We start from the raw sequence: 26535 nt of genomic DNA on the forward strand, positions 1-26535 counted from the left end.
GTGATGTTGCTGATCCATGAACCAAACATTGAGTCCAAGGATTTTAGATCACGGTAACCTCCATGGCAGTGAAGTGTGGTTTTCAGATCCCTCTCACCAGAGAAAGTGAGGGTGCTTTCACAAAGCAAATTCTGGGCCCAACCCAGACCTCCTGAATCAGAATCCCTGAAGGCCGGACTGGAAATCCACATTTTTTTTTTTTTAATAAATTTTTTAAATGTTTATTTATTTTTGAGAGAGAGACAGAGCGCAAGCAGGGGAGAGGCAGAGAGAGGGAGACCCAGAATCCCAAATAGGCTCCAGGCTCTAAACTGTCAGCACAGAGCCTGACATGGGGCTCAGACTCACAAACTGTGAGATCATAACCCGAGCTGAAGTCGGCCGCTCAACTGAGCCACCCAGATGCCCCTATACTTTTTTTTTTTTTAAGTTTATTCACTTATTTGAGAAGGGGGGGCTCAGAGAGAGGGAGAGACAAAATCCCAAGCAGGCTCCATGTTGTTAGCCCAGAGCCCAGCTCAGGGCTCAAACCCATGAACCATAAGGTGAGATCATGGCCCGAGCCCAGATCAAGAGTCGGACACTTACCTGACTGAGCCACTCAGGTGCCCCTGTAGATCTACACTTTTAACAAGCTTTCCAGTTGCTTGTTAGGTATAATACAGTTCTGGAACCACTGCTAATAGGACATCAGCATGGCATGATAATAAAAATCACTTCACTTGTATACTCCTTTCCAGTTGATAAAGCCTTTTCACATTCTGTTTCTCCTGTACCTACAGCAAGATGATGAAGGCAATACCATTAGCCCCACTTTGCTGACAGAGAATCTAACATCTCCTGTGGTTAAGTGCTGGACTCAAAGGTCTTCTGACTCCTAGGAAAGTGTTCTTTTTATTATTTTGTGGCTCTCTCTCCCACTTTACCATATCTTCACTTATACTCCTACACAAATTAGAAGTTCTTTTATGTCTAAAAAGCTTTGCAGAGCAATTTTCTTGCTATGATGCTTTTAAAGATTTCAGTCTAATTTAATTTAGCACATTAAGAAGCACAGTTTATGCTTATAAGCATAAAGCTACCCAAGGTCATGGCAAAAAAAAAAAAATGTTTGATGAAGAAATAGACTGCATTGAGTATTTTAAAATCTTTTTTTTTTTTTTTTACCCTCCACCTAGATTTACCAATTGTTAATGGCTTTTCTCTCTCTCAAGCACTTGAAAGCTGCAGATATTATGACACTTTGCCCCTAAATTCTTCAGCATGCATGCACTAAGAACATGTTCCTACATTACCATGATCCCATTATCACACCTAAGAAAACTGATATTAACTCAATAATATCATCTATGTGTAATCTACATTCAAATTTCTCAAGTTGCCTTAAGAATGTCTTTTATTGCTATTGATTTTCTCAGATTCAATCAAGGCTTATTGCATTTGGTTGGTTTTGTCTTTTTAGTCTATTTTAATGTAGAACAAACCTCTCTTCTCTCCTTTTTTGTTTTTCATGACATTACATTTAAAGTCCAGGCCTTGTCAATGTGCCCCACATGCTGGATTTATTTTATTTCTTCCTCATGATTAGATTTGATTCAGGTTAAACCTCTTTGGCAAGACTAGCATGTATATTATGTTATATTCTTTAAAAAAAATTTTTTTTTCTTAATGTTTTTTATTTATTTTTGAGACAGAGAGAGACAGAGCATGAGCGGGGAAGGGGCAGAGAGAGAGGGAGACACAGAATCCGAAACAGGCTCCAGGCTCTGAGCCATCAGCACAGAGCCCGATGTGGGGCTCGAACTCACAGACTGTGAGATCATGACCTGAGCCGAAGTCGGACGCTCAACCGACTGAGCCACCCAGGCGCCCCTATTATGTTATATTCTCATTACATAACGTGGGGAGTCACATTGGTGAAGCTAAATTTGATCACCTGGTGAAGGCACTGTCTGCTAATTCTCTTCATTATAAAGTTGTGTTTTTCACTCATATGTAATAAGTTATCTGTGGGGTGATACTTTAAGACTCTGAATATTCTGTCCCCAACAAACTTCCACCCAATGGTTTTAGCATCCATCAATGATCATCACTCTGATGTTATTTCATGGGGATTACAAAATCATTATTAAATTAGTCTTGACTATTTGCTAGCATTCATATGGAAAGAAGGTATGCCAGATCTGAGAAAAATCTGAATTTAGTTCAGAAAGCAAAGGGTCCCCTTTGCCCCTTCTTAAGAAGCTGTCTCCCTTAAGGGCGCCTGGGTGGCTCAGTTGGTTAAGTGTCTGACCTTGGCTTAGGTCATGATCTCGTGGTTCATGAGTTCAAGCCCTACATCGGGCTCTGTGCTGACAGCTTGGAGCCTGGAACCCGCTTCAGATTCAGTGTCTCTGCCTCTGTCTCTCTCTCTGCCTCTCCCCTGCTTGTGCTCTGTCCTCAAAAATGAATAAACGTTAAAAAAAAGAAAAAGAAGCTATCTCCCTTAGAACTCCTCTGCTGGAGGTGAGTAGGAAGAGGGGTAGGTTTTTCCTCTCCCCCCACCCATGTTAATAAGTGCACACCTGAGATAAAAGGCTCCTAACTTCCTTTTCCTAAGCACTCCTGCTTCTGGGTACCTTTCTGGTCTGTGCCTCTGGTGCTGTGGATTTCTCCTGAGCTGTGCTGGGAAAATCATGTTTTCTTTCCCCTTAACATCAATGACCACTCTTCTCAAATCTGACCCCATGTTTCTCTGTAGTAAAGCAGTAATCTGGCTAAGAGAGAGGGCTAGGTACCTGATTTGAAGTGGTGTCTAATACATACATTGCATGTTTTAGGTCAGTTTTTTTTAAAAAAGGAACTTTGCATAAAAGATAGGGAGAATGAGATTGTCCACATCAATGATGGTTGATGAAGACTGGGGTAGAAAGGCTAAGGAGGGAGTTTATGGGATTACAGTGGGGCCAAAGCTGCCTTCACCTGCCTTTTGATCCAGCCACTTCCCCCACCCACCATGCCCACTCCACCCCTATTTCCCTTTCTTGTCAGAGAACATCAAAGCCAGGATCCAGGAATTTCTTCGATATCTCAATACCATATGTGTAATACCCACATGAGTCAGCCTCCATTCTATCTTCCCTCTTGTTACAAAGAAAGTGTCTTCTCTCAAGTCAATCTATCTGTGCTTTGAATTCCACCCCTTCCTGTCTTCTCAAGTATCTTGAAATTATCCTTATCCCACTACTGGTTATCCTTCATCCTGTTTGTATACTCAACTCCCCCCACCCCACTGGATCTTTATCATCATTATTTAAATACTGTACAGTCTCATCTCTTAAAAAGTCCCTCTTCTACCTACAGTCACCTTCTCTTCACAGCCAAGCTGTTTAAACGTTCTTCTCCATTTTCCACTTATTACTCATGTCTCAACATGCTCTAATCTGGATTCTGCCCCTACCACTTTACTGATGGCTTTTGCTAAAATCACTGATGACTTCAAGTGGATATAGCCATTGGACACTATTCAGGACTCGTCTGCTTGATCTTTCAGCAACATTTGACTAGTTGACCACGTCCTGCTTCTTGAAATACCTTTTGGTCACTATGACATTGTTCTTTCCTCATTTTCCTCCTAATTTTCTGGCAATTCTTTCCTAGTCCCCTCCATTGGAGTTCCTCAGGGCTTCAGCCTAGGCCCTCTTCTCATTTTGTAGAATCTCCTACACTTTCAAGTCATCACATCCATTTCCATGACTTCAATTAATTGATCCTTTGATGACTCCCACACTCTATGCCCAGTGTAAATCTCTTAAGAACACCAGACTTATAAATCCAACTGCTACTGATGGCTTGATACAGATACCTCACTGGCCCCTCAGACTCAGTGTGCCTACAGCTGAACTCATCATCCTCTCTCCAAACCTGCTTCATCTCTGAAAATGGCTATTTTAGTGAATGCCACCGAAGGTAGGGCTAACCCTGGCTTGACACTTTCTCTCCATCAGCCCCTATATATCTAGTTAGTCACCAGATTCTGTTGATTCCCCCCTCCCTTAATCTAATTCATTTACCTGTCCACATCTCTCTAGTCCAAGCTACCATCATCACTTACCACTGCAATAGCTCTCCCATGGTTTTCTTGGGTACACTGTGCCTTTCCAATCCACTCTGTACACTGCAGCCCAAGTGATTTTTTCAACAGCATCACTGAGATATAATTAACATACTTTACAGTTCATGCCTTTAACCAAGTAATCTTTTAAAAACAAATCTGAGCAGGCTATTTCCTGTTTATCATCTTAGGATGGAGTTTGAATCCTTATCCTGGTTTCAAAGGCCCTGTGTGATCTGGCCTGTGCTTCCTGAAGTCTCCAACTTCATTCTTTTTTTTTTTTTTCAACTTCATTCTTTATGTCATTCACCTCCTCACTTTCTGAAACTTCGGCCACAGCTGTCTTCTCTGTTTTTAACCTTGTCATATTCTTTCATTTTTTTTATGTCAAACTTTCTTCATGGAATACTGTTCTCTTTCTACCTCCTTCTAACTCTTCATCAGTCTTCCAGCCTTAGCTTAAATGTCACTTCTCTGGAGAAGTTTTCCTTGATACTCTTAGCCCCTGGTATGTAAGGGGTCCCTGTCTGATGCTTTCACACATGCTTTGCAAAACCCTTCACAATTGTAATGGATTGTTTAAAGTCTGACTCCCTATTGGACTCTAGGACAGGGACTGTGTCTATCTTATTCACTTGTGCATCTTCAGTGCCTAACACTGGCACATAACAAACACTGTTGGATGGATGTCGGATGAATGGCACTACTGTCACCACTCTCCATACCCTACCGTGACCCCTGCTCCCACTGTTGTTGAAACCACCACTACCAGAGCTGCCCTGAGTCTTATTATGATTGTTCTCTGTTGAGAGAAACAGCTCCAGCATGCAGTGTTTGTTTCACCTTTATAACTTCCTTAATTAGGAACCTAGACTAAGTGCCGAGTCTAACTGTATTGACCCTGATGTTGAGTCCTAAGGCCATCAGACTGTAGGAAATAATTTTCAACTTAGAACCAAAGGAGGAGAATTAAAAAATGGCTGACTCAATTTAAGCTCACATGTACCGATGATTTGCTATATATGGTGATGTGTGCATGGATACACACATGTACATGTGCATGTACAAACACAGAGCCCAGCTGTTACACTTAGATTTGCATACATACACCCTCTCAGAGAGGCAACCTGATATATACTCATTCCCTACATATGTACACAGAGAGTAAAATGGCATATGCTTGGCACTTTTGCATATGTACAGAGGCAAGCTGATATACTCATTACATATGTACACACACAGGCAAATGACATATGTTCCATACATATGTATACATACAGAGTCAAGCTGACATACTTAAATACACATAGTGGCAAAATGTAGTTATTTAACTCCACTGGGCTCACTTTAATTCCTCCACGTAGTTAGCTCCTTGCTTTCTCTCTTTTTCATGATTCTTAGCTCAGTGGATGCCATTCTCAAGTTCCCAGACTCTTGGCTGTAACCTCGTGTCCTTCCCTTTGACCCACCTGGCTATTTGTCACCACTTTCCTCCTCCTTGTTTGGCTGCCTCCGCCAGTCAGGAGGCTACCCTCCTGCAGGTCTCTCCGGCAACCAGCCAGCTCATATGAACTGTTTTGACTGCTGACTTTATCTCTTTTGAGTTTTTTTTTTTTTAGACCATAGGCTTTCGAGTCAGACAGACCTTGATTTCAGCATCAGTCCTGCTGACCGCTCACTGTGTAACCTCAGGCAAATGATTTAACCTCTCCAAATCTCAGTTTTCTCATCTACAGAATGAGGATAATAATATCACCTTCCCCATTAGGTTTTTGGAAACATTATATTAGATAATACACATGAAGCTCTTAGCCTAGTATATAAATGCAGTTAACAGCTACTGCCACTAATAAGAACTATCACTTATTATGTGCTTACTTTGCCACGACTACTCCTAGCCAATTATTTATTGAGTACTTACAATGTACTAAGCATGAATCTAAGCATTTTGCCCATACAAACCCATTTTCTTCTTAAAACAACACTGTGAGGCAGATAGAAGTTTGATTTCCACGCTACAGATTATGCAACTGAGGCATAGAGAAGTTCAATAACTTGCCCAAGGTCATAGAGGTAGCAAGTGGCAGAGTTAAGATGCAAAACTAGATGGTTTGGTTCCAGAGCTTACACTCTTAATTACGATGCTATACCTCTTACTACCATTTATGTGTGATTGTCAGAGAAGCTATTTCTTTGGTACAATCCTTTATGAGTTAAACCCTGGGAGAAATTTCTGAATTGCAGCTGAAAATTTCCATTTGCTGAAAGATGAGGAAAAATCTTAATTCTGTATTCAGGGCAATACTGCACAACTGAACGACAAGAAGACCTGCAGGAGAAACCCAGAGATGCCGCCTCCGTCTCCCTACCCACTCATAGAGACTGTTTGGGTGAGAAGCCTTTCAAATTGACAGAATTATAGTGGTGAAGCCTGTTCTCCAGGCGGAGTGAGGCTACTTCTCTGGATTCCCATAGCACTTTTTTGTTCAGATATCTGTAACCCTTGCCTCCTTGGCTTCTGCCCATCTATGTAATTGAGGACCATTAAGGGGATGTGGGTAACAATCATAGTGCTTTCAACTGGAGTTGTAATTACAAGCAGCGTAATCACATTACTGTAATCCCTGCATGATCACAAGAAGCCCCAACTAAAGTCTCCTGACATGCTGGCAGGGGGCTCAGGACTGTTTGTGCACACTCCTTGGTGGCTGCAGTCTCAGTGGTGACAATCTTTGCTCCATTTTGTATTAGATGATGATGCTTCTCCACCAGCTCGCTCACCTTAGTGATGTGGTGGGGCTCTGGAACCAGATTCAGGTGACTCCAACTTCCTAGTTTTGTAGTTTGAGTAGTCACTTACCCTCATAAACCTCAATTTCCTCGTTTATAAAATGGAAATAATACCTACCAACAGTGGGTGGGAAGATTAGTGACAACAAATACAAAGTGGCTGGCAGTACCTGGGATGTAGTAGGTCTTCCGTGAATTATAGTTGCTATTGTTATGGCCTGATCCAACAATTATTCTCTCCCACTGGTATTATTGTTATGAGGTCTCCTCACTAGACTAGACGTTTTATAAGAAGCAGGGACTTTGTTTTGTTCACTGCTATTTCTTGGCATCTAGAATAGTGCCTACATCATAGTAGATACTCAGTAAATATTTGTTGAATCAATGAATGAGGTTTAAAACAAGCTGACCTTGCTGTCTTTACTACACTGGCTGACATTCAGACCCTTTTTACTCACAGGCATTTGCTCATGATGTTCCCTCTGCCTGGAACATTCCCTCTTCACTTGGTTAACTTTACTCACCCTTTTTGTAAACCTCTGAACTTCCCCTTCATAGTATTTATCAACATTGTTGCAATTTCACTTAAAAATGTTTTTTTTTTGGGGCGCCTGGGTGGCTCAGTTGGTTGGGTGTCCGACTTCGGCTCAGGTCATGATCTCACGGTCCGTGGGTTCGAGCCCCGTGTCGGGCTCTGTGCTGACAGCTCGGAGCCTGGAGCCTGTTTCAGATTCTGTGTCTCCCTCTCTCTGTGACCCTCCCCCGTTCATGCTCTGTCTCTCTCTGTCTCAAAAATAATAAAAAAACGTTAAAAAAATGTTTTTTTTTTTTAATTTATCTTGAGAGACAGAAAGAGAGAGAGCGAGCAGGGTAGGGGCAGAGAGAGAGAGAGAGAGAGAGAGAGAGAGAGACAGAATCCCAAGCCAGTTCCATCGGCTCTGTCAGCATAGAGCTTGATGCCAGGCTTGATCTCACCAAGAGCGAGATCACAACCTGAGCTGAAATTGAAAGTCGGATGCTTAACTGATTGAGTCACCCAGGTGCTCCGCAATTTCACTTTTATTTGCATAATTGTTTAATATTTGACTGTAAACTTCATTAAGACAGGGACCAGGTCTGTTGTGCTCACCATTGTATTTTCAGGAATGAGAAGTAGGTCTTCAGTGCAGACTTAATGAATGAATGAATGATTTCACTCTTTACTTAAAAAAAATTTTTTTTTTAAATGTTTTATTTATTTTTGAGACAGAGAGAGACAGAGCATGAGCAGGGGAGGGGCAGAGAGAGAAGGAAACACAGAATCTGAAGCAGGCTCTAGGCTCTGAGCTGTCAGCACAGAGCCCGACGCGGGGCTTGAACTCACAAACCACTCACAAACCGCAAGATCATGACCTGAGCCGAAGTCGGATGCTTAACCGACTGAGCCACCCAGGCACCCCTACTTTTTTTTTTTTAAAAAGGGTTGCTTTCTCTAGGAAGGGGAGTCCAATTTCTGAAGAGGGCCAGAGGTCAGCCCCAGGCTTGTGTCAGTGCTGTACCATAAATCATTTCAGTGTTTCTGGAGTGAGCTCAAGTGCTGTGACTCTCTCCTACTAGGGCCAATTTGTCAGTCCCAAATTGTCTCATTACCATTTATCAGGCCTTCATTATGCAGCTAGACCCTGCAGTGGGAGGTCCAGAAAAGCCCGAATTTTGGCCAGGCTGGGAGTGTGGAGTAGGATTTGCCATTTACTCCTACCCCCACCCTCATGCTCCATTTCAATCTAGTGTTTATCACACTGAGTTGTAATTGCTAATTTTCAGATGTCCTCCCCTCCTCCTCCTGAGACAGTGAGGCAGAATTATCTCTCACCCCTCAAGGCTACTGTGGTGCCTAGCACACAGCAGATGCTCACAAAGAATTCTTGAGGGAATGAGATGTTTTCCATGAGTGAAGCCTTATTGAGGACAAAAGCCAACTCATAGGAGAGGGCACTACTTTTTGCCTTTTTTTTTTTTTAATTTGAGCCCATAAATCCCTTTTTAAGTTAATTTGGGTTGGTTTTTCTGTTACTGGGAGCTGAAAACATTCTGACAGAGCATAAATAATGACATTCAAGTACAGGATTTCTGATAGATTATTTTTCAAAAATATTCACCCCGTATTCACTCCCTCTCACTCACCTCCACAGAGTAGAGTTGCTTACTTGTTGTCTTTGGGTTCAGCTAGGAGACTCCACTGAGCCAGTGGAATTTTAACAGACAAGTGTAAGCAGGGGTGTGAAAAAAGCTTGCACAGTTGGGCTTCCCCTGCTGCACCACTGCCAACTCCATAAGAGTTCCTCCGGGTAGCTGCTTGCTGCTCCTTCAGCTGGGACCCCCAAAAGAATAATATTGGAGAAGATCAGAGTCAAGTTCAGCTAGACCTGCAGCTTGAAGCAGAGCCATTCAGCCAAGCCCAGTCTAGATTAATCAACCCCCAGATTTATGAGAAATGAATGTTTATTGTGGCACACTGCTAAGGTTTTATGGTTGTTTGTTATGGAGCCGTAACTGATCAAGGTTAGATCGGGGGTTTCCAAATTGGCAGTGCATGTGAGGTTCTAGAGAACTTTAATATAAATAAGGGATACTTGAATAACCCCCCCCTACCCCCTGACTCCCAGCATGTCTGGAGTGGTGTTCAGAAATCTACTTTCTTTTAAAACTCTCTGGGTGGTTTTCATGTAGTGAGTCCCATATTCTTTTGCTACCTGACATTTTGGGGTCACCAATACTAAAGCACGTGACGGTTGTATTAGATGACCACTAAGATCTTTTTTTCCTGAGATTGGATAATTAAGGTCAGAGAAATCCTATTTCTGAAGTAGAGTCCTTTTCAATTTGACAACTTTTGAGAAATCTATGCTTAATTTTTCCTACCTAATTTGGAGGAAGGTGCAGATGTAAATTAATTTGTGATTTATGGCCACAGTGTTTTTGCTTTTTATTTAAGGGTTGTCTCCTCTTAGTTTTTATGCCTGAGCTATGGTTAGCAGTCAAATGAAAATTAAAGGCAGAATACAGGGGGTGAAAGAGCCAAGACAGAGGGCAAAAAAGAAGCATAGAAGAGGTCAAGATTAGCAGAGAAGCTATTGAGGGAATGGTCTGAGAAGGAGCCTTTAGCTAGCTGTGGCTTAGCAGTCAGGAACCTGGGATCATACCTGAACTGGAAGCCAGAAGCTGAATTTTCATTGTAACAATTGCTATGCCACTGCTAACAGTTCAGAGGTTTGAGGCAAGTCTTAACAAAATGTTAACAATATGAATTTATATAAAAAGTATGTTGAAAATACAATTTGAAAGAAAAGAGAGTTTTAAATTATAACAAAAATTTTCATTGAAAAAAAAATCAGACAAACAGAAAAATATAAAAGACAAGGGCCACTCATAAGCCCAATAGTCACAGTTAATATATAGCTGTATATTCTTCTTGATTTCTTTCCTATGGATATGCGCACACACACATGTATATTTTAGAAATATAGGACTTTATTATACTCATCAGTAGCCTGCTGTTTTCCATGTCAGTAAACTATGATGTCAGTTAATCATCATAGTTAAAACTGCAAAATACTCCTGTGTACAAAGAGGCAGGATACTTTGTTTTCCAGATGGACATTTAGATTATATTTACTATTATAAAAAAGCTCTGATGAACATCCATATGCACATTTTTGAGTGCTTGTACAATTATTTCTTTAAAAAAATGTTTATTTTGAGAGAGAGAACATGTGTGTGCGAGTGGGGGAGGGGCAGAGGGAGAGGAGAGAGAGAATTCCAAGCAGGGTTCACACTGTCAGTGCAGAGCCCCACTCGGGCTTGATGTCATGAACCATGAGATCATGACCTGAGTGGAAATCAAGAGTGGGGTGCTTAACCTACTGAGCCACCCAGATGCCCCATGTACAATTATTTCTTTTGGATAAATTCCAATACACAGAATTCCTAGGTTTAAAGGGTACACATATTTTAAAGGTTTTTGATATATAGTCTAATTGTCCTCCCAAATGTATAAATTAATAGTGCTAGGTTTTGTCAATTCTTTTAACTATTGTTAATCATCTTCAGGAAAAAAATCTTGTGGTTTTAATCTGCCTTTCATTACTAGTGGGTTTAAATATCTTTTCATATATTTACTGTATTTTATGTGAATAAGACAAGTCAGCTCCTCTTCTCATTTTTCTGTTGTGTCAACTTTTTCTTCTTGATTTATGTTCTTTCTATTAAGTACATTGTCTCTTATTCACATTGAAAACATTTCCCCTGATGTGTTTTTGCTTGTGGTGGCTTGTCCCACATGCTAAAAATTTTGAGTCATATTTATCAGTTTTTCAGTGAGACTAAGAAATTTCTTCTTAGGGGAGAAGCAGCATAGTCTATGAAAAAAGTCAGAGACCTTCGAACAATTCACTCCATAATCTTACTACCTGAGGCTAAATCTCATCTATCATGATGTGATAGGGAGAGCACTGGATTGGGAGTCAGATCACCTTACCTCTCTGAGTCCCAACTTCCTCATCTGTGGAATGGGGATGAGAATGAAAACTCCCTTGTAGGGCTGTAAAAAAGAATTGGAGAGAATGCTCTGCTCATAAAGGGCTTCGTATATGGCCTTGCATATGGCAAATCTGCTCTCCATGTTGGCTATTATGGGTGGGAGAGGGCAAAACAGATTTTTAAATTCAGTTGGTGTCTGTGGGAAAGGGTGGGGGTGAGGAGCCTAGAAATTTAGCCCATCTCTAGGAACTGCAGAGTTGGGGGTCGGAACTTGGGTTCCAATTCGCGTCCTGGCCATTTCTTGGTTTGTGACCTTGGACTAGTCACCTTCACCTCCCTGTGGCTCAGTTGCTTCACCTAGAAAATAGATGTATAATAGACCACCTGCCCTTCTTTCCCAGCCTGGCTGCTGAGCGAAGGAAATGCTTCAAAACCACTTGCAAAGGGCGGCAAAAATGTCTGTCAGGCTAATGCCTACGGAGCATCCCCGCGCCCGCCAGCTCCCCGCGGCCGGGCGGAGGAGCGCCTACGACCCCCGCCCTCGGCGCTCCCGCCCCGCCGCAGGAACAATAGCTCCCCCGGAGGCGGCGCCGGCCGCGGGCGGGGGCGGAGCTGCCGACGCGAGCGCTGGGGGTGTGCGCGGGGCGGGGTCGCAGCCACCCCTCCCGCCCGCGGCTCTGTCACGCGCCCCTCACCGGGCGGGCCGGGGTCTTTGTGACGCGGTGGCGACGGCCGCGGACACAAAGGGAAGGCGAGCGGCGAGTGAGGGGCTGGGTCTGCCCCCGCCCCGCGACCCCCGCCCGCCGCGCGCGCGCCCGTTCACGCCCCCAGCCTCGGTCTCCCCAACGCGGGCTCGCACCCTCGCGCGCACCCTCGCGCGCCCGCGACCCTCGCACGCGCCCGGACCCTCTGACTCCGTCCCGAGCGCGGCGGGCCGGGGCCTGGCGGGCGCTGCGGGTGGGACCGGGATGCTGAGGGGCTGCTCCCAGGCGCAGCGGCGCGGCTGCTAGGAGGCGCCGAGGCAGCGGCGGGGCTCCCGGTGCGCGGCTGGATGCCCCGGGCCTGCGGCTCCCTGCGCTTCCCGCCGTCCAGGGGCGCCAGTCATGGGCGCCGCGGCCGCTGAGGCGCCGCTCCGGCTGCCTGCCGCGCCCCCGCTCGCCTTCTGCTGCTACACGTCGGTGCTTCTGCTCTTCGCCTTCTCTCTGCCCGGGAGCCGCGCGTCCAACCAGCCCCCGGGTGGCGGCAGCGGCGGCGGCGGGGACTGTCCCGGCGGCAAAGGCAAGAGCATCAACTGCTCAGGTAGGAGCGGCCGGAGCCCGCCTCTGCGGCCCCTCCCTCCCTCCCTCCCTCGCCGCCGCTGCTGCTGCCCTCCCCGTCCCGGCGGCCGCGCTGGGAAAGGCCCGGGCCCGGGCTTCCCGGAGAGTGTGGCCGGAGGGTGAGCGAGGGCGGAGGGCAGGGCGCGAGCGTGAGGCGCGGGCTCGGGGCCCGGCGTTGGGCATGGGGAGTGGCCGTGAGTGCGACCATGTGTGTCGAGTGTCTGGGAGAGAGCGGCCCGGCCCGGCGTGCTCTGAGGTGGTGGGGACGGGACCCGGCGAGGCGGGGGAAGCCGGCCGGGGTTCCTGGTGTGACTGTAGGTGTGCACGCGGGAGCGCGTGTCTGTGTTGTGAAGGCACAGGGGAGGCAGCGAGCGTGTGTGTGTGTGTGTGTGTGTGTGTGAGAGAGAGAGACAGAGACAGAGACAGAGACGGTGAAGGACTGGGGGTGCCGAGCCTGAGGGCCAGGGGAGTGACCATGTGCTTTGGAGGTTCTTAGGACACCGGGGAGTGGTCGTGTGGGTAAAGGTAACGGGTGTCCCAGAGGACGTGGTTTGTAGAAGTGACTGTGTGTGTGTGTGTGTGTGTGTGTGCGCGCGCGCGCGCGTATGTCCTTTGGGTTTAGAGGTGGGCTCTGGGGGCTAGGAGTGACGGCGGGTCTGTGGATGTGAGCAGGGAAAAGTCCTGGGGCCCAGGAAGTGACCCTATGTTTTTATGCGCCTTGCGTGGGGCTCAGGGGTATACCCTGGGGTATACATTGAGGAGAAAGGATGGGAGTCCCGGATTGAACCCCGTTAGTATCCTTCCAGAGGGAGGGAGCTAGGGAGTCATCCTGTGCAGGGTTTGGGTATTGAAAGAGGTAATTAGATCTCAGGAAGTGCCTCTGTGTGACCCTGGGTTTTTAAGGTGGTGTGGAAAGAGGGAACCGGCTCGGAGAGTATAGTCCTGTGCGAGTGTTTGTGTTCTGCTGGAGGGCCTGGAGATTGGCAGCTACGGGAGCAAGGGAGTGACCTCTCCCCTTCTCCAAGGCCGCCTGTCCCTCTCCCCCCCCCCCCCCCCCCCCCAGCTCTTGGAAACAAAGAGCTTGCTGGGGGCTCTAATGGATAAGAATGGGGAGGAGGTATCTGAGCTGTAAAGTTCCTTCTTCCTTTCAAAAGGGGTCCCAGAGGAGCCCTGGGGCAAGGAGAAGCTTCCAGGTCTCATTTAGGAGTGGGTGGGTCTTCCTGGAGCTGGCCTAGCAGATGGTAGTGGTCCTCAGCCATGTCTTTCTAACTTACCCTTTTATCAATTCTCAATTCTCCACTTGTCTTCTTTAAACCACGGGGGTGGAAGAGGAGGAGTGGTGGGGGTGGGGAAGGGGGAGGAGGGGAAAGGAGGAAGGACTTCAGGCCACCTGGGATCTACTGGTCTGTCCGCCTGACAACCTTTGTACCTTTGGGCAATGGAAGGGGCATTGTTTCTGGGGGAGTGAGGAGGGAGTAGGAGGGCCTCAGCACAGATGCTGCCCTCCATGAAGAAAACCTTTGGCTTGCTGTTTAGATTTCAGGGTCTAAAATCTTTCAGTAATTTTCATAATGGTGTGTTTTATGTTGGGGATGGGATTTTGAGCACAGTAAACAACGGCATGTCCATTAAAAGCCTTTCCATCGTGTAATAACTTTAACTTTATTCTTCTAATGTTAAGTGGGATATGGGATAATGTTTAATAAATAATCACGCATTCATGGTTAAGAATAAAAACCATTTGTATATTAGAGTGCCTTTTTGTAGTAAATATTTGTTATCAAACTTGTAAGTGATCACACCATGTCAAAATATTTCACTGGCTAATGTGCAGTGATTATTTGTTCTTGCTAAGCTAATTTGTCCTTAGCAAAATAGTGTGTTGATGGATGTTTTTGTGTATGTATGTTTTCTAACTCTTTAGTGCAAAGTACAACTTTTAAGAAAGGAAGCAGAGGGCTGAAAACCCACATGGTGTAGGAAAAGGAGACAGATTTGGAGATCCTGACCCTTGCTAAGCAGCTGTGCTATTTGGAGCCAAGTTACTTAATTTTTAAAAATTTCCTCTTCTATTAAAAGACGGACTTGGATTTAATATCTAGCCTTCTTTCAAGGATTTATTGATATGTCAATAAATTAGGCTTATCAAATGAAATGTTTTCTAATGCTAAGATGCATTTGAATGACTCTGGGTCTAAAGCTAGAGTTTTAACTAAGTGATATTTGTACATTCTTGTTATAACTATTTCTAGGATGAAAATCTGGGAGTGATTCATATGGAAAAAGATAATTTTTTTAAGGAGTATAGAAATCCAGTGTGGTTTTCTGCATCTATTAATGAATGAATGCATCTTGAGATTTTACATAGTTTTTTTTCCTAGTTGCTTTTGTTACCCAGGTATTTCCCCACATAAGCCGAAGTTTAGTCCTTCATAGATTTGAGTTTCAAAATCTAAATGCTGGTCTTGACTCCCTGTTAATTTTCATTTTGAATTTTGGATCATTTCAGTCTACTCTGACCTTTTGGAGCCTGATTCTGTCAGGTTGTTTGTCTTTTGGGTCACTCAGCATCATGGCCCTTGCACATCTGAAGACCAGGTCTGTGCTTTATTAAATTAATAGAAGATGTCTAGATCATGGGAAAACATACCACTCTGCGATTTTTTACTGGAGACTTCCTTTCAAATGGGTTGATGTTGATACATTAATCAACCAGATGTTCAATCGGCTATGCACGCTCCTGGTAGGGTTGAACAGATTTTTGAACTTCTGCTGTTCAACATTTTCTCATTTTGTTCACTAGCCTATTATTTAAAGATTCTGTCAGATCATCTTGTTAGAATCAGTTATGTATATGTATCATCCTCTGTTTTTCCCATTTTAGTGATCCTATCAAAAAGCAAATGTTGTATAGCCTGCCTTAGTAAAGAGCCCATAGTGGCTTTTTACTTTTTATTGTGTTCAAAAACTTACCTACACATTCTAGACTTTTTCAGGGGATACATGGCAAGTTTACCCACTGATGTTTTTCTGGATCGGCATTTCTCTTTTTTTGAAAACTGAGAGTTTTCTTCGTTTCTGGTCTTCTGGCATCTTGTCAGATCTAAAAGTTTTTCAGTGTCGTGGAGTGTAATTTGTTTATATCAGGATGCAAATTCTTTTGAACTAGCTCCATATTCTGTTACTGTCCTTTCTTCATTGCACTTACCTGAGATGTTAGCTTCCTTTTATCAGAGTTCTGCCCTTCCCAGTTTGAAGATCATGGTCCTTGATGAAGATTACCAAAGCAAAGAAGAAACTGAATGGGTCTGTATTTGTCCTTGTCATCTCTTGATTATTACAACATCTTCCCAAAGCAGTGGGCCTTTTGTTTATTTCTTCTTGTTCTAAACACACCTTTTTTTATTGTTCTCATGCCTCGAGTCTTCAATCATTCTGGACTTTATAATTGTTGCTTTGGTCTTCTATTTTTTTTATTTGTACTTATTCTTTGAAAATTTAACTTAATCAGAAATTTCCCTGTTCATCCAAAGAGAAGAAAGTTGGGAAATACATGATTTATGTGAAGAAAGATGAATTTTGAACCTGAGAGACCAGGTGACCTTAGACATGGCATTCTTTTCTTATTTGCAACATGAAGATAATGATGGTTCTTTTTGACTCTAGGGTGTTTGAGAAGAACAGATGAGGCCAAATATGAGCATTTTTGTCTTAAGGAACGTGGTTAAAGGAGTGGAAAAACATACTGAGAGACCAATAAGTGGCATTTGGTGATAGATATAAGGTAGAGAGTTTGGATTGGGTTTAAAAAATGTCACAGAAGTTAGAAGTGGGTCCTCTGGATTGTGATATGGTGGTAAGGATGCTATGAATGGATGGTGTAAACTTCATATTAAGAGACATGCCTTGTTAGTGGCAATTCAGGATTTTGGGGCCAAAAAGTGAGTTTTTTCAATCTGTTTGGAATCTTCTAGATCTCTGGTATGTAATATGTGGGTATTTAATAATTTATTTATTGAACTTGATTGAATACCAGCTTAAGGTACTCTACTATGCTAGATGTTAAGGGAAATAAATGAGAGGCCATCCCCACCTTCAGGGGCTTTATATTCTAACAGAGGTAGTTAGTTAGCCTCTTATAAATCTATGTGAAGAAATTTCTATTTTATACATCCGGACTTTCTCTCCTACCCCAGTTAATAAGCTGTTTATTGAACACTGACAGCAATGGGATTTTTTAAAAGATACACAGTTAAATATATTCACAAAGTTGTACAACCATCATGATTATCTAATGACAGAACATATTCATCACCTCAAAAAGAAAACCTTTGCTCCATGTTCCTTTCTTTCCACAACCCCTGACAAATGCTAATCTACTCCGTCTCTATGGATTTGCCTGTTTTGGACATTGCATTTAAATGGAATTATATAATATATGGCCTTTTGTGATTGTCTTCTTTCACTTAGGATAATATTTTCAAGGTTCATCCGTGTTGTAGCATGTATCAGAACTTCAATGCTTTTTTTTTTCTTTTTTTTTTACAAAATCTTCGAGTCTTTCATAGCATTTTATTTTTTTAATTTATATCCAAGTTAGTTAGCATATAGTGCAACAATTATTTCAGGAGTAGATTCCTTAATGCCCCTTACCCATTGAGCCCATTCCCTCCCTGACAACCCCTCCAGTAACCCTCTGTTTGTTCTCTATACTTAAGAGTCTTTTATGTTTTGTCCCCTTCTGTGTTTTTATATTATTTTTGCTTCCCTTCCCATGTGTTCATCTGTTCTGTATCTTAAAGTCCTCACATGAGTGAAGTCATATGATATTTATCTTTCGGAACTTAAATGCTTTTTATGGTTGAGTAATATTCCATTGTATGGATACATACCACATTTTGTTTATCCATTCATCAGTTGAGGGACACTTGAGCTGTTACCACTTTTCATCAATTATGGACAATGCTGCTATGAACATTCATGTAGAAGTTTTTGTGTGGACATATAGTTTTCAATTCTCGTGAGTGTATACCTAGAAATAGAATTTCTGAATCACCTGATAACTCCATGTTTAACATTTTGAGGAACTCCCAACCTGTTTTCTAAAGCAGCTGTGCCATTTTACATTTTCACCAGCAATGTGTGAATGTACCAGTTTCCCCATATCCTGGCCAACATTTGTTACTGTCTTTTTGATTATAGTCAACCTTGTGGGTGTGAAGTTGTATATCAACGTGGTTTTGATTTACATTTCCCTAACAACTAATGACGTTGAGCACATTTTCATGTACTTATTGGCTATTTATATATCTTGTTTGGAGAAATGTCTATTCAGATACTTTGCCGGTCTTGATTTTAACTTTCTGGATTACACATTCCCTTAGTAAACCATTCTAATCAATTCCCACAACACACAGATGCTCAGGCTGGTAGATTAACTCTAGTTTGCCCATGTATCATTTATTTCTTTGCTTACCAAGAAAGAGTCAGTTGTGTTTGTTTTCAAATTTATTTATACCAGTGGTCCTTTGAGTATAAATTAATAAAAATCGCTCAGATTGGTGCAATATAAATGTAAAATGTTGTTTTTTATGAAATACTTCAGAAAGAGTTGATAAAGGTGAGAGGCTGAGAGAATTGCCTTTCAGTGAATTTGACTGTGGTCAAGACAACTGAAACAGATTGGGGAAATCTTACAAATCTCTGGAAGGATTCTGCTCCTACAAAATTTTGCAGGTATTTTTAAGTCTCCCTTTTACTTTAAAGGAAGGGAAAGTGGACATTATAGATAGTAGATTATGAGTGTGGCTTATCCAAGAAAGGAGGGAACAGCATTTTGTAGACCCAAAGGTTTTGGTGCTACATAGGAAAATGAATAAATGTTTATATGTGTGAAGTTAAAAACAGTTAAAATGTTTAATTTTTAACAGTTAAAGTATGTCTTATTTTTAAATGATTTTCTCCTTTACAAGACTTTTGATTAATTGATCAGCAACCACTCATATATGTTTGAAAGGAGTTTTCACTGTACAAGTGTTCTAAGAAAGGTAGTAGTAGAGTGTTGAGGGCATGAATAATTCTGATTTGAAGGAATCAAAAAACAGTCTTCCCAAGTAAATGGCACTCAGTTGGGCCCTATAGTCCCAAGCTGAGTAGAATGTCAGCTTGAAACACTAGGCACACTTTTGCCTGAGGCCTTTGCTGTTGATATTCTTCGCTTGGAAACTTCTTGTCCCAATTATTTATCCCCTCAGCTCCTTCAGGTGTTTAATGTCACTTTCAAAATGATGCGTTAAAATTGAATCTTTTTCCTTCTTCCATCCCCTCTGCCCCTTTCCCACCTTAATCTTTCTTAATGTTTTTTTCTTGTGCCAAAGCACCCTTTCCTGTGTGACTTAACTATACATGTTATTATCTGTCTGCTCTGTGTAGCTCCATGAGGGCAGGGGTTTTTCTTTGTTTTGTTCATTGCTATATTGACTGTACCTAGTTAAGGGCCCCTTATATATTTACTTGTAGAATGAATTAATAACTGAATAACACAGAAACTGAGGAAATCTGGGAAGGGTAGGTGTTCTAGGCCGTGGGAATGGTGATAGAAAAGATGGGGAAGCAAAGGGAATATTTTGAGATACTGAAGTGTGGGGATTAAGGCAGGAGATGAGTTGCACATTGCCACATTAGTGGAAGGCCTTGAAGGCTGAGCTGAAGGTTTGGTACTTGCCTTGAAGACAGAGGGAAACTTACAGGATTTGAGGGACATCCTGGTTTTACTTTATTTATTTTTTAAAGTTTATTTATTTATTTTGAGAGAGCGTGAGCACGTGTGAGTGGGGGAGGGGCTGAGAGAGAGGGAGAGAGAGAGAGAGAGAATCCATGCAGGCTTCAAGCTATCAGTGCAGAGCCCGACTCCGGGCTGGAACTCACAAACCTTAAGATCATGTCCTGAGCTGAAACCAAGAGTCTGAAGCTTAATCAACTGAACCACCGAGGTGCCCCTAGACTATTTGTTTTTATAAATATTCACCCACTTAAATGGGTGTAATTAAATGAAGTAATTATGATATTTGTGTTACCCTCCATCATCATCATATAGCCTTCTTTTTGGCTGTTATGAATACTGTGAACATTCATATACAGATTTATGTGTGGACATATGTTTTCAGTTCTCTTGGGTTTATAACTAGGAGTAGAATTGCTGGGTCATTTGGTAAACCCTATGTTGAACATTTGAGGACCTGACAAATTGTTTTCCATAGTGGCTGTGCCGTTTTACATTTTCTCCAGCAATGTGTGAGGGTTCCAGTTTCTCCATATCCTGCTCAACACTTGTTACTGTCTTTTTTTATTATACCCTACCATTTTCTTTTTAGTTCATTTCTTTAATCCCTCATTTCCCCTGTATATGTAGTTTCTTTAATGGAATTTTAAATTCTCAGTTTCTTTTAAGCTGGATTGGGAGATAATGTCAACCCATTTATCCTCTTCCTCCCCCTCCTCCCCCTTTTTTTCCTTGTTGGAAACATTGTTTTAACAGAGCTATTTTCGTTATTCCTACAATTAGTTCCATTATTAGCTTCTCTCATGGGATAAATGAGGCATTTAGGAGTTGGCATACATTCTCTTCTCATGCACTTTGAAATTCTGTTTGAATCTTAAAATTCCCTCAGTATTTGCTTTTAGTTTATTAGATGCTTTACTGTTAATCCTTTGTTACTATTTGAATATATTTCTTTTTTACAGGTGTCATGTATTTTTCATGGCTCAGCTGTTTCATCATTTTTTGAAAAGTCATTTCAGGTTCTGAAGTTCTTAATACATTCTTCTGCCTTCAGAAACTTTGACAGGTATTATGTTTTCAACCATAGCTCCATTTCTCTTATTTTTGTGCAGATATTCTGAGTTTTCTTTTCCATGGTTAAAAAGAAAGAAAAACCCATCTTTTTTGTTGCTGTTGTTGTTACAAAGGCAGCATTTATTGGATGTTAAACACATGAGGAATACGGAAAGATATAAAGAAGAAATCTGTGATGATTGCCATTCTCCTGTATAATATTTTAATGTTTATACTGAAATTGTTTCATTTTATACCAGAAAAAATTTGAACTTTTCTCTCGATTTCCCCTATTTGCTTTGCCATTTTTATGTTAACCTGGAGATCTTGTTCACAGGTCGGATCACTTTTTCGAATTTTTAAGTTCAGTTTATTTTGCATGGTCAGCTTTCATCTAATACTGCTTTGCAAGTATTATCTAAATAGATATCTATCCATGTCTAAACTGCTGATATTTCTTTATCAGTTCGGTTTATAGCCTAAATGATACGTTTAGATTCCCCATTGTTCACAAGACACTTTAGTCTGTGTTTAGTGTCCTGTGTTTGGTTTTTCATACTTTTTCTCTTTGAAGTGGTTTAACGTATTTTTTTAGGTGGTGCTGTATGTTTACCATTATTGTTCCCTTCTTCAAGTTCAGATCATAAGCATTTCCTAATTACAATTAGACCTAGTTGTGTGTGTGTGTTTTTTAATTTTGTAAATTATTTATTTATTTTTTAAATTGTTATCATTTCTTTTTAAAAAATATTTTTATTTTTAATTTACTTTTGAGAGAGAGAGTGCAGGGATAGGGGGACAGAGGATCCAAAGCGGGCTCTGTGCTGACCACCCAATGCAGGGCTCAAACTCATGAACTCGTGAGATCATAATTTGAGCCAAAGTTGGACACTTAACCGACTGAGCCTCCCACGTACCCCTGTGTGTGTGTGTTTTTAATTCTTCACTATTTTACAACAGTTTTTTGAATTTTAAGGTTGTGATTGTGTCGTTTTAAAGTTTTGGTTCAGCGCTTGGGTATCTCAGTCTGTTGAGCATCTGACTCGTGATTTTGACTCAGGCCGTGATCCCAGGGTGATGCTGAGCGCGGAGCCTGCTTAAGATTCTTTCCCTCTGCCCCCCCTCCCCCCCCTTTCTCTAAAATAAAAGCTAAAAAAATGTTTAAAAAAAAAAGTTTTGGTTTTGGTTGTTTCACCTAAAGAGGAAAAGTATCCTGTATAGTTTCCATTTCTCTTTTGTAAAGATCTCATTTACTCTTTGCAATCCAATGAGGGATTGTTAATACCCATTTTTACTTAAGGGAACCGAGCTTTGTGAGAGAGATTTATTTAGTGCTTGGCCAATATCATATAGTTATTTTATCAAATAATTGGAACTCCAAGTCTGGAGCTCTTCTTAATGCAGCAGAGTTTTGTGAAGTCTTTTTTAAATGCACTTTTAAAATAATGTCAGATTCCCCAGTGCCAACTTTTAGCTTGTTTTATAGATTTTTGTCTTTGTGGGTGACTTCCCTGGATTCTGGCTACTGCCTATTCCACTTAGTGTTGTAGACACTAAGGAATAGTGGTTGAAAATTGAGCCAGAGGGGGATATTGTTGTGTTTAGATTTATTTATTGATATTTATTGATAAAAAAACTTTGATGGAGGAAATGTGTTAATTGTACCTACAAAAATCTTAAAATACATATGTAAACATGTACATGTTGTAAAATCTAAATTGGATTATAGCTCTGTATAGTTTTACAACCTGCTTTTCTTCACTTCACAGTGGATCTTGGTCTTTGGATATCAGTGTATATGTTTCTAGTATCTACCTTAATGGCCACGTAGTATTTCATTAATAGTTTATTTAACTAATTTCCAACAGATGGATGCTTAGGCGGTTTTCTACTTTGCTGTTATAAAAAATGCTGCTGTTAACAATCACCTATGCATTCATTTTTGTATGTTTTTCTTCTATCCCTGTTATAATTTCCTGGAAATAGAATTGTTTAGTTAAAGGGTAAAGATTATTAAAACTTCATTGTTTATTGCCGCATTATTCTGTGAGAGGTTCTACCAATTCACACTTAAAAAAAAATTTTTTTTTAATGTTTACCTTTGAGAGAGAGAGAGAGAGAGAGCGCACACAAGCAGGGCAGGGGGAGAGAGAGGGAGACACAGAATCTGTAGCAGGCTCCAGGGTCTGAGCTGTCAGCACAGAGCCCCACGCGGGCCTCGAACCCATGAACCATGAGATCATGACCTGAGCCAAAGTCAGACGCTCAACCAGTTGAGCCACCCAGGTGCCCCCAATTTACACTCTTACAGTTGGTTTGAGTGCTCATTTTCCATACCTTCTCCAGCAATGGTGTAAAAAATTAAAAAACAAACAAAAAAAAGCTAATAGTGTAGCACTTATGATGTGTCATGCACTGCTTTGGGTGCTTTCCGTATCTTTATTTAATTCTTTGCCAACATTATGAGATAGGTACTTTTATTATCCCCATTTTACAGATGAGAGAATAGAGAGTGGTAAATTACTAAGGTTACAGAGCTGATAAGTGTAGAGCCAGGGTATTGATCTTGGTGGTGGGTCCTAGGGTCCGTTTCTTAAACATCAAATTATAATCCTTGTTCATTTCTGTTTGTTTCATTTTTTTTCACAGTTTAATAAGATTGTTTTATCTGATTATAAAAATTATTTTTGTTTTTTATTGAAATATAATTCATATAACTTAAAGTTTACTGTTTTGAAGTATACAATTCAGTGTTGTTTTTTTTTTTTTTTTTTGAGAGAGAGAGAGACAGATTGTGAATGAGGGAGAGGTGGAGAGAGAGGGAGACACAGAATCCGAAGCAGGCTCTAGGTTCCATGCCGTCAGCACAGAGCCTGACATGGGGCTTGAACCCACGAACCGTGGGATCATGACCTGAGCCGAAGTCGGAGGCTTAACTGACTGAGCCACCCAGGTGCCCCAATTCAGTGGTTTTCAACATATTTAATATGTTGTGTAACCATCACTACTACCTACTCTGTAATTATAGAACATTTCCATCACCCCAAAAAGAATTTCCATGCCTATTAACAGTCAACCCCAACACCTCTCTGCCCCCATCCTCTGCAACCATGTAGAGACTTTGTGTCTGTATGGATTTACTTATCCTGGACATTTCATATAAATGGAATCATACAACATGTGGCCCTATGTGCCTGGCTTTGTTCACTTAACATAATTTTTCAAGAGTCTTACATGCACATATTTGTTTTATCTGATTAATTTTTTTAAAGTTTATTTTGAGAGAGAGAGAGTGAGCGCTCAAGCACACATGAGTATGAGTGGGGGAGGGACAGAGAGAAAGGAGACAGAGAATCCTAAGCAGGCTCCACGCTGTCGCTCCATGCTGTCAGCGCAGAGCCTGATGGGAGGCTCAAACTCACCAACAGTGAGATCATGACCTGAGCCGAGGTCAAGAGCAGGATGCTTAACCAACCGAGCCACCCAGATGCCCCTCTTTTGTCTGATTTAAAAAGTAATACAAGTTCATTCTGAAACTCAGACAATTCAGAAAAATACAGAATAAAGAAGAAAGTTCAAATTCCACCAAGTGATAACTGTGGCTTGTATTTACATGTATATACCTTTCAGATTTTTGTATATAGGCATTATAAATTAGTTTGTGACATACATTTAAAAAAGTCTGCCTTTAAGAAAAATTTACTGTGTTATGTCAGGAAATGGGGAGATTCTTCATCATTCTTTTTAATAACTACAATGTAATAGTTTTTAGATCCACAAGAGGGAAAACTCACACAAGTTTGCCAAGCTAGTCAGAAAAAGAAATAGGAGAGAGTATTGCAGTTTGGGATCTGTGGTTAGTACTGGGTAGGGCTGGGAAGACCCTGAGTATCTAATACCCAGCTTGAGATCTGGATTTTTTGTTCTTTCTGATCCTGCAATAGACAGTCCTTCCCATCATTGCCAGAAGCAGAGGCATTTAGAATTGAGGCAGCAGGGAATGATTTTAGGTGTTGGGTGGAGGATTGACACTTTCAACGTGGTGCTTAACAAAGGGTAGTTTGGCAGTAGTGTGTAGAACGGGATGAAAAATATCAGAGTCAATTAATTGGGTGGCATATGTAAAATTTTTTTTGTTAAATATAGCTTAGAGAAGTTTTTTTTTTTTTTTTTTCAACGTTTTTTATTTATTTTTGGGACAGAGAGAGACAGAGCATGAACGGGGGAGGGGCAGAGAGAGAGGGAGACACAGAATCGGAAACAGGCTCCAGGCTCCGAGCCATCAGCCCAGAGCCTGACGCGGGGCTCGAACTCACGGACCGCGAGATCGTGACCTGGCTGAAGTCGGACGCTTAACCGACTGCGCCACCCAGGCGCCTCATAGCTTAGAGAAGTTTTAGTCATCTCTACTGTTAGTGCTTTTTAGTATTAATGTAAACTACTTTTGGATTTGTATCATGAAATACTAAGTTTATTTTCCCTCATATCTTTATCATAGGGGATAACTAATATAATATGGTTAATTTAATAAACAAGTTGAAGAGAGTTTAATTCCTAATTCATCTTATTTGCTTGGACAAAAGCCATCATTTACTAAACTTACTGTTTGATTTTTACCCTGAAATGTATTTTCAGTGATTTGTGTCATTAAAGGTGTTCCTTAGATTGGTCTGGAGAAAGAAAGACAGAACATTTTTTGTTGTTTACCTACTTGTTCTAGGCATTGTTGCTTTTAGTACATATCTAATCATTATAATATCTAGGAAAGAGAAGGTGTTATTATTCTAAGAGGTGAAGAGCTAGCATGTGAACCTGGCCCTTGTTGACATACAAACTAGTGCTTTGTCCATTATATAGGCAACCTCTCTTTGGGGCTGTGTTTGGAATCACATTGAGTTTTTTCCCCTATTAAGTATAACCAATATAGAAACTTAAAAAGAAGGGAAAATAATCTATTGCTCAACTGGTACAAAGACAGTACCTTTACCATTTTGTTTTTTTCTGGCTGGGTTTTCCTATATGTGTTTTTTACACAATTATGGTCCATGTGTTGTCTTCTGCTTTTTCACTTGACATTTATAAGCATATTTCCATAGTGCCACATAATATATGCAGCCTTTTAAATAGCTCTATAATATTCCATGGCTGTACCACACCACTTCCTGGTGCAGGGTGTTTTAAATATTTAAATATTTCAGATATTTCTGCTGTTTTCAGTGTGGATATTGTGGACTTTGTCAGAGACTTTCTCATCAACAGTTGGATACAGGGTCAGGAACACGCCTGCCTTGTTTTGGCAGTGAAACCATCCAGCAGGATGTCTAGTCAGATTGGATTGGTGTGTTTTTCTAAAAAAAAAGGGGGGGGGGGAAGGTTTTCTCGAACACTGTTAACATATAGACATGTGTATAAACCCCTTGAAATGAGGTTATTCTTAAGAAGAACAAGGTAAAGAGTTTCAACATGTCCTGTAGGGAGTCAATAAGAAATTAACTGGAGATGAACTAAAGATTCCCACATGTTGATGAATACTTTGCATTCATTATAGGACGTTCCCCCTGCAGTGCTCTGAGGACTGGCAGTGACAGGTGAGATGGCTTTAATAAGGTTGGGGAAAAGCAGGTTTGAAGACTTGAAGTGGTGTAAGTGAGATGAGAATGCTCAGAGAAAAGAAGCAAGACAGGACACAGTGGGATGGCTAAGGGCAGGACATTTTTATACATAGTAGGAATTCTCTTGTCCTGGTGCCTTAAGATTCTTGTAAGTTAGTTGGTTAATCAGGAAAGTCATTTAAGGGGCGCCTGGGTGGCCCAGTTGGTTAAGTGTCCGACTTCAGCTCAGGTCATGATCTCACAGTTCGTGGGTTCGAGCCCTGCGATGGGCTGTGTGCTGACAGCTCAGAGCCTGGAGCCTGCTTCAGATTCTGTGTCTCCCTCTCTCTCTGCCCCTCCCATGCTCATGCTCATGCTCATGCTCTGTCTCTC

The 26535-nt window shown here is 41.6% G+C and overlaps 1 protein-coding gene and 1 long non-coding RNA gene across 3 annotated transcripts in view; one reads left to right on the forward strand and one right to left on the reverse strand.

The window, feature by feature from the left end:
- TMEFF1 (transmembrane protein with EGF like and two follistatin like domains 1) overlaps positions 1-26535 on the forward strand; it is a 166289-nt gene that overhangs the window by 66668 nt on the left and 73086 nt on the right. Inside the window, exon 1 of one of the 2 annotated variants that reach the window (XM_042912842.1) lies at positions 12094-12700. In XM_042912842.1, coding sequence (XP_042768776.1) covers positions 12505-12700 — 196 coding nt within the window. In that variant the 5' untranslated portion in view covers positions 12094-12504. Of the gene's footprint in view, positions 12701-26535 lie in introns of those variants that run through there. The other variant, XM_042912843.1, reaches the window with a different exon arrangement.
- Positions 595-11928, reverse strand: LOC122204963. The gene is made up of 4 exons (XR_006195854.1): positions 11786-11928; positions 11400-11462; positions 9047-9233; positions 595-776 (listed from the first exon to the last, which is right to left on the reverse strand). It is a non-coding gene; the product is annotated as an uncharacterized LOC122204963 (long non-coding RNA).

Source organism: Panthera leo, chromosome D4 (assembly GCF_018350215.1).
Source record: "Panthera leo isolate Ple1 chromosome D4, P.leo_Ple1_pat1.1, whole genome shotgun sequence".
Taxonomy (NCBI): Eukaryota; Metazoa; Chordata; class Mammalia; order Carnivora; family Felidae; genus Panthera; species Panthera leo.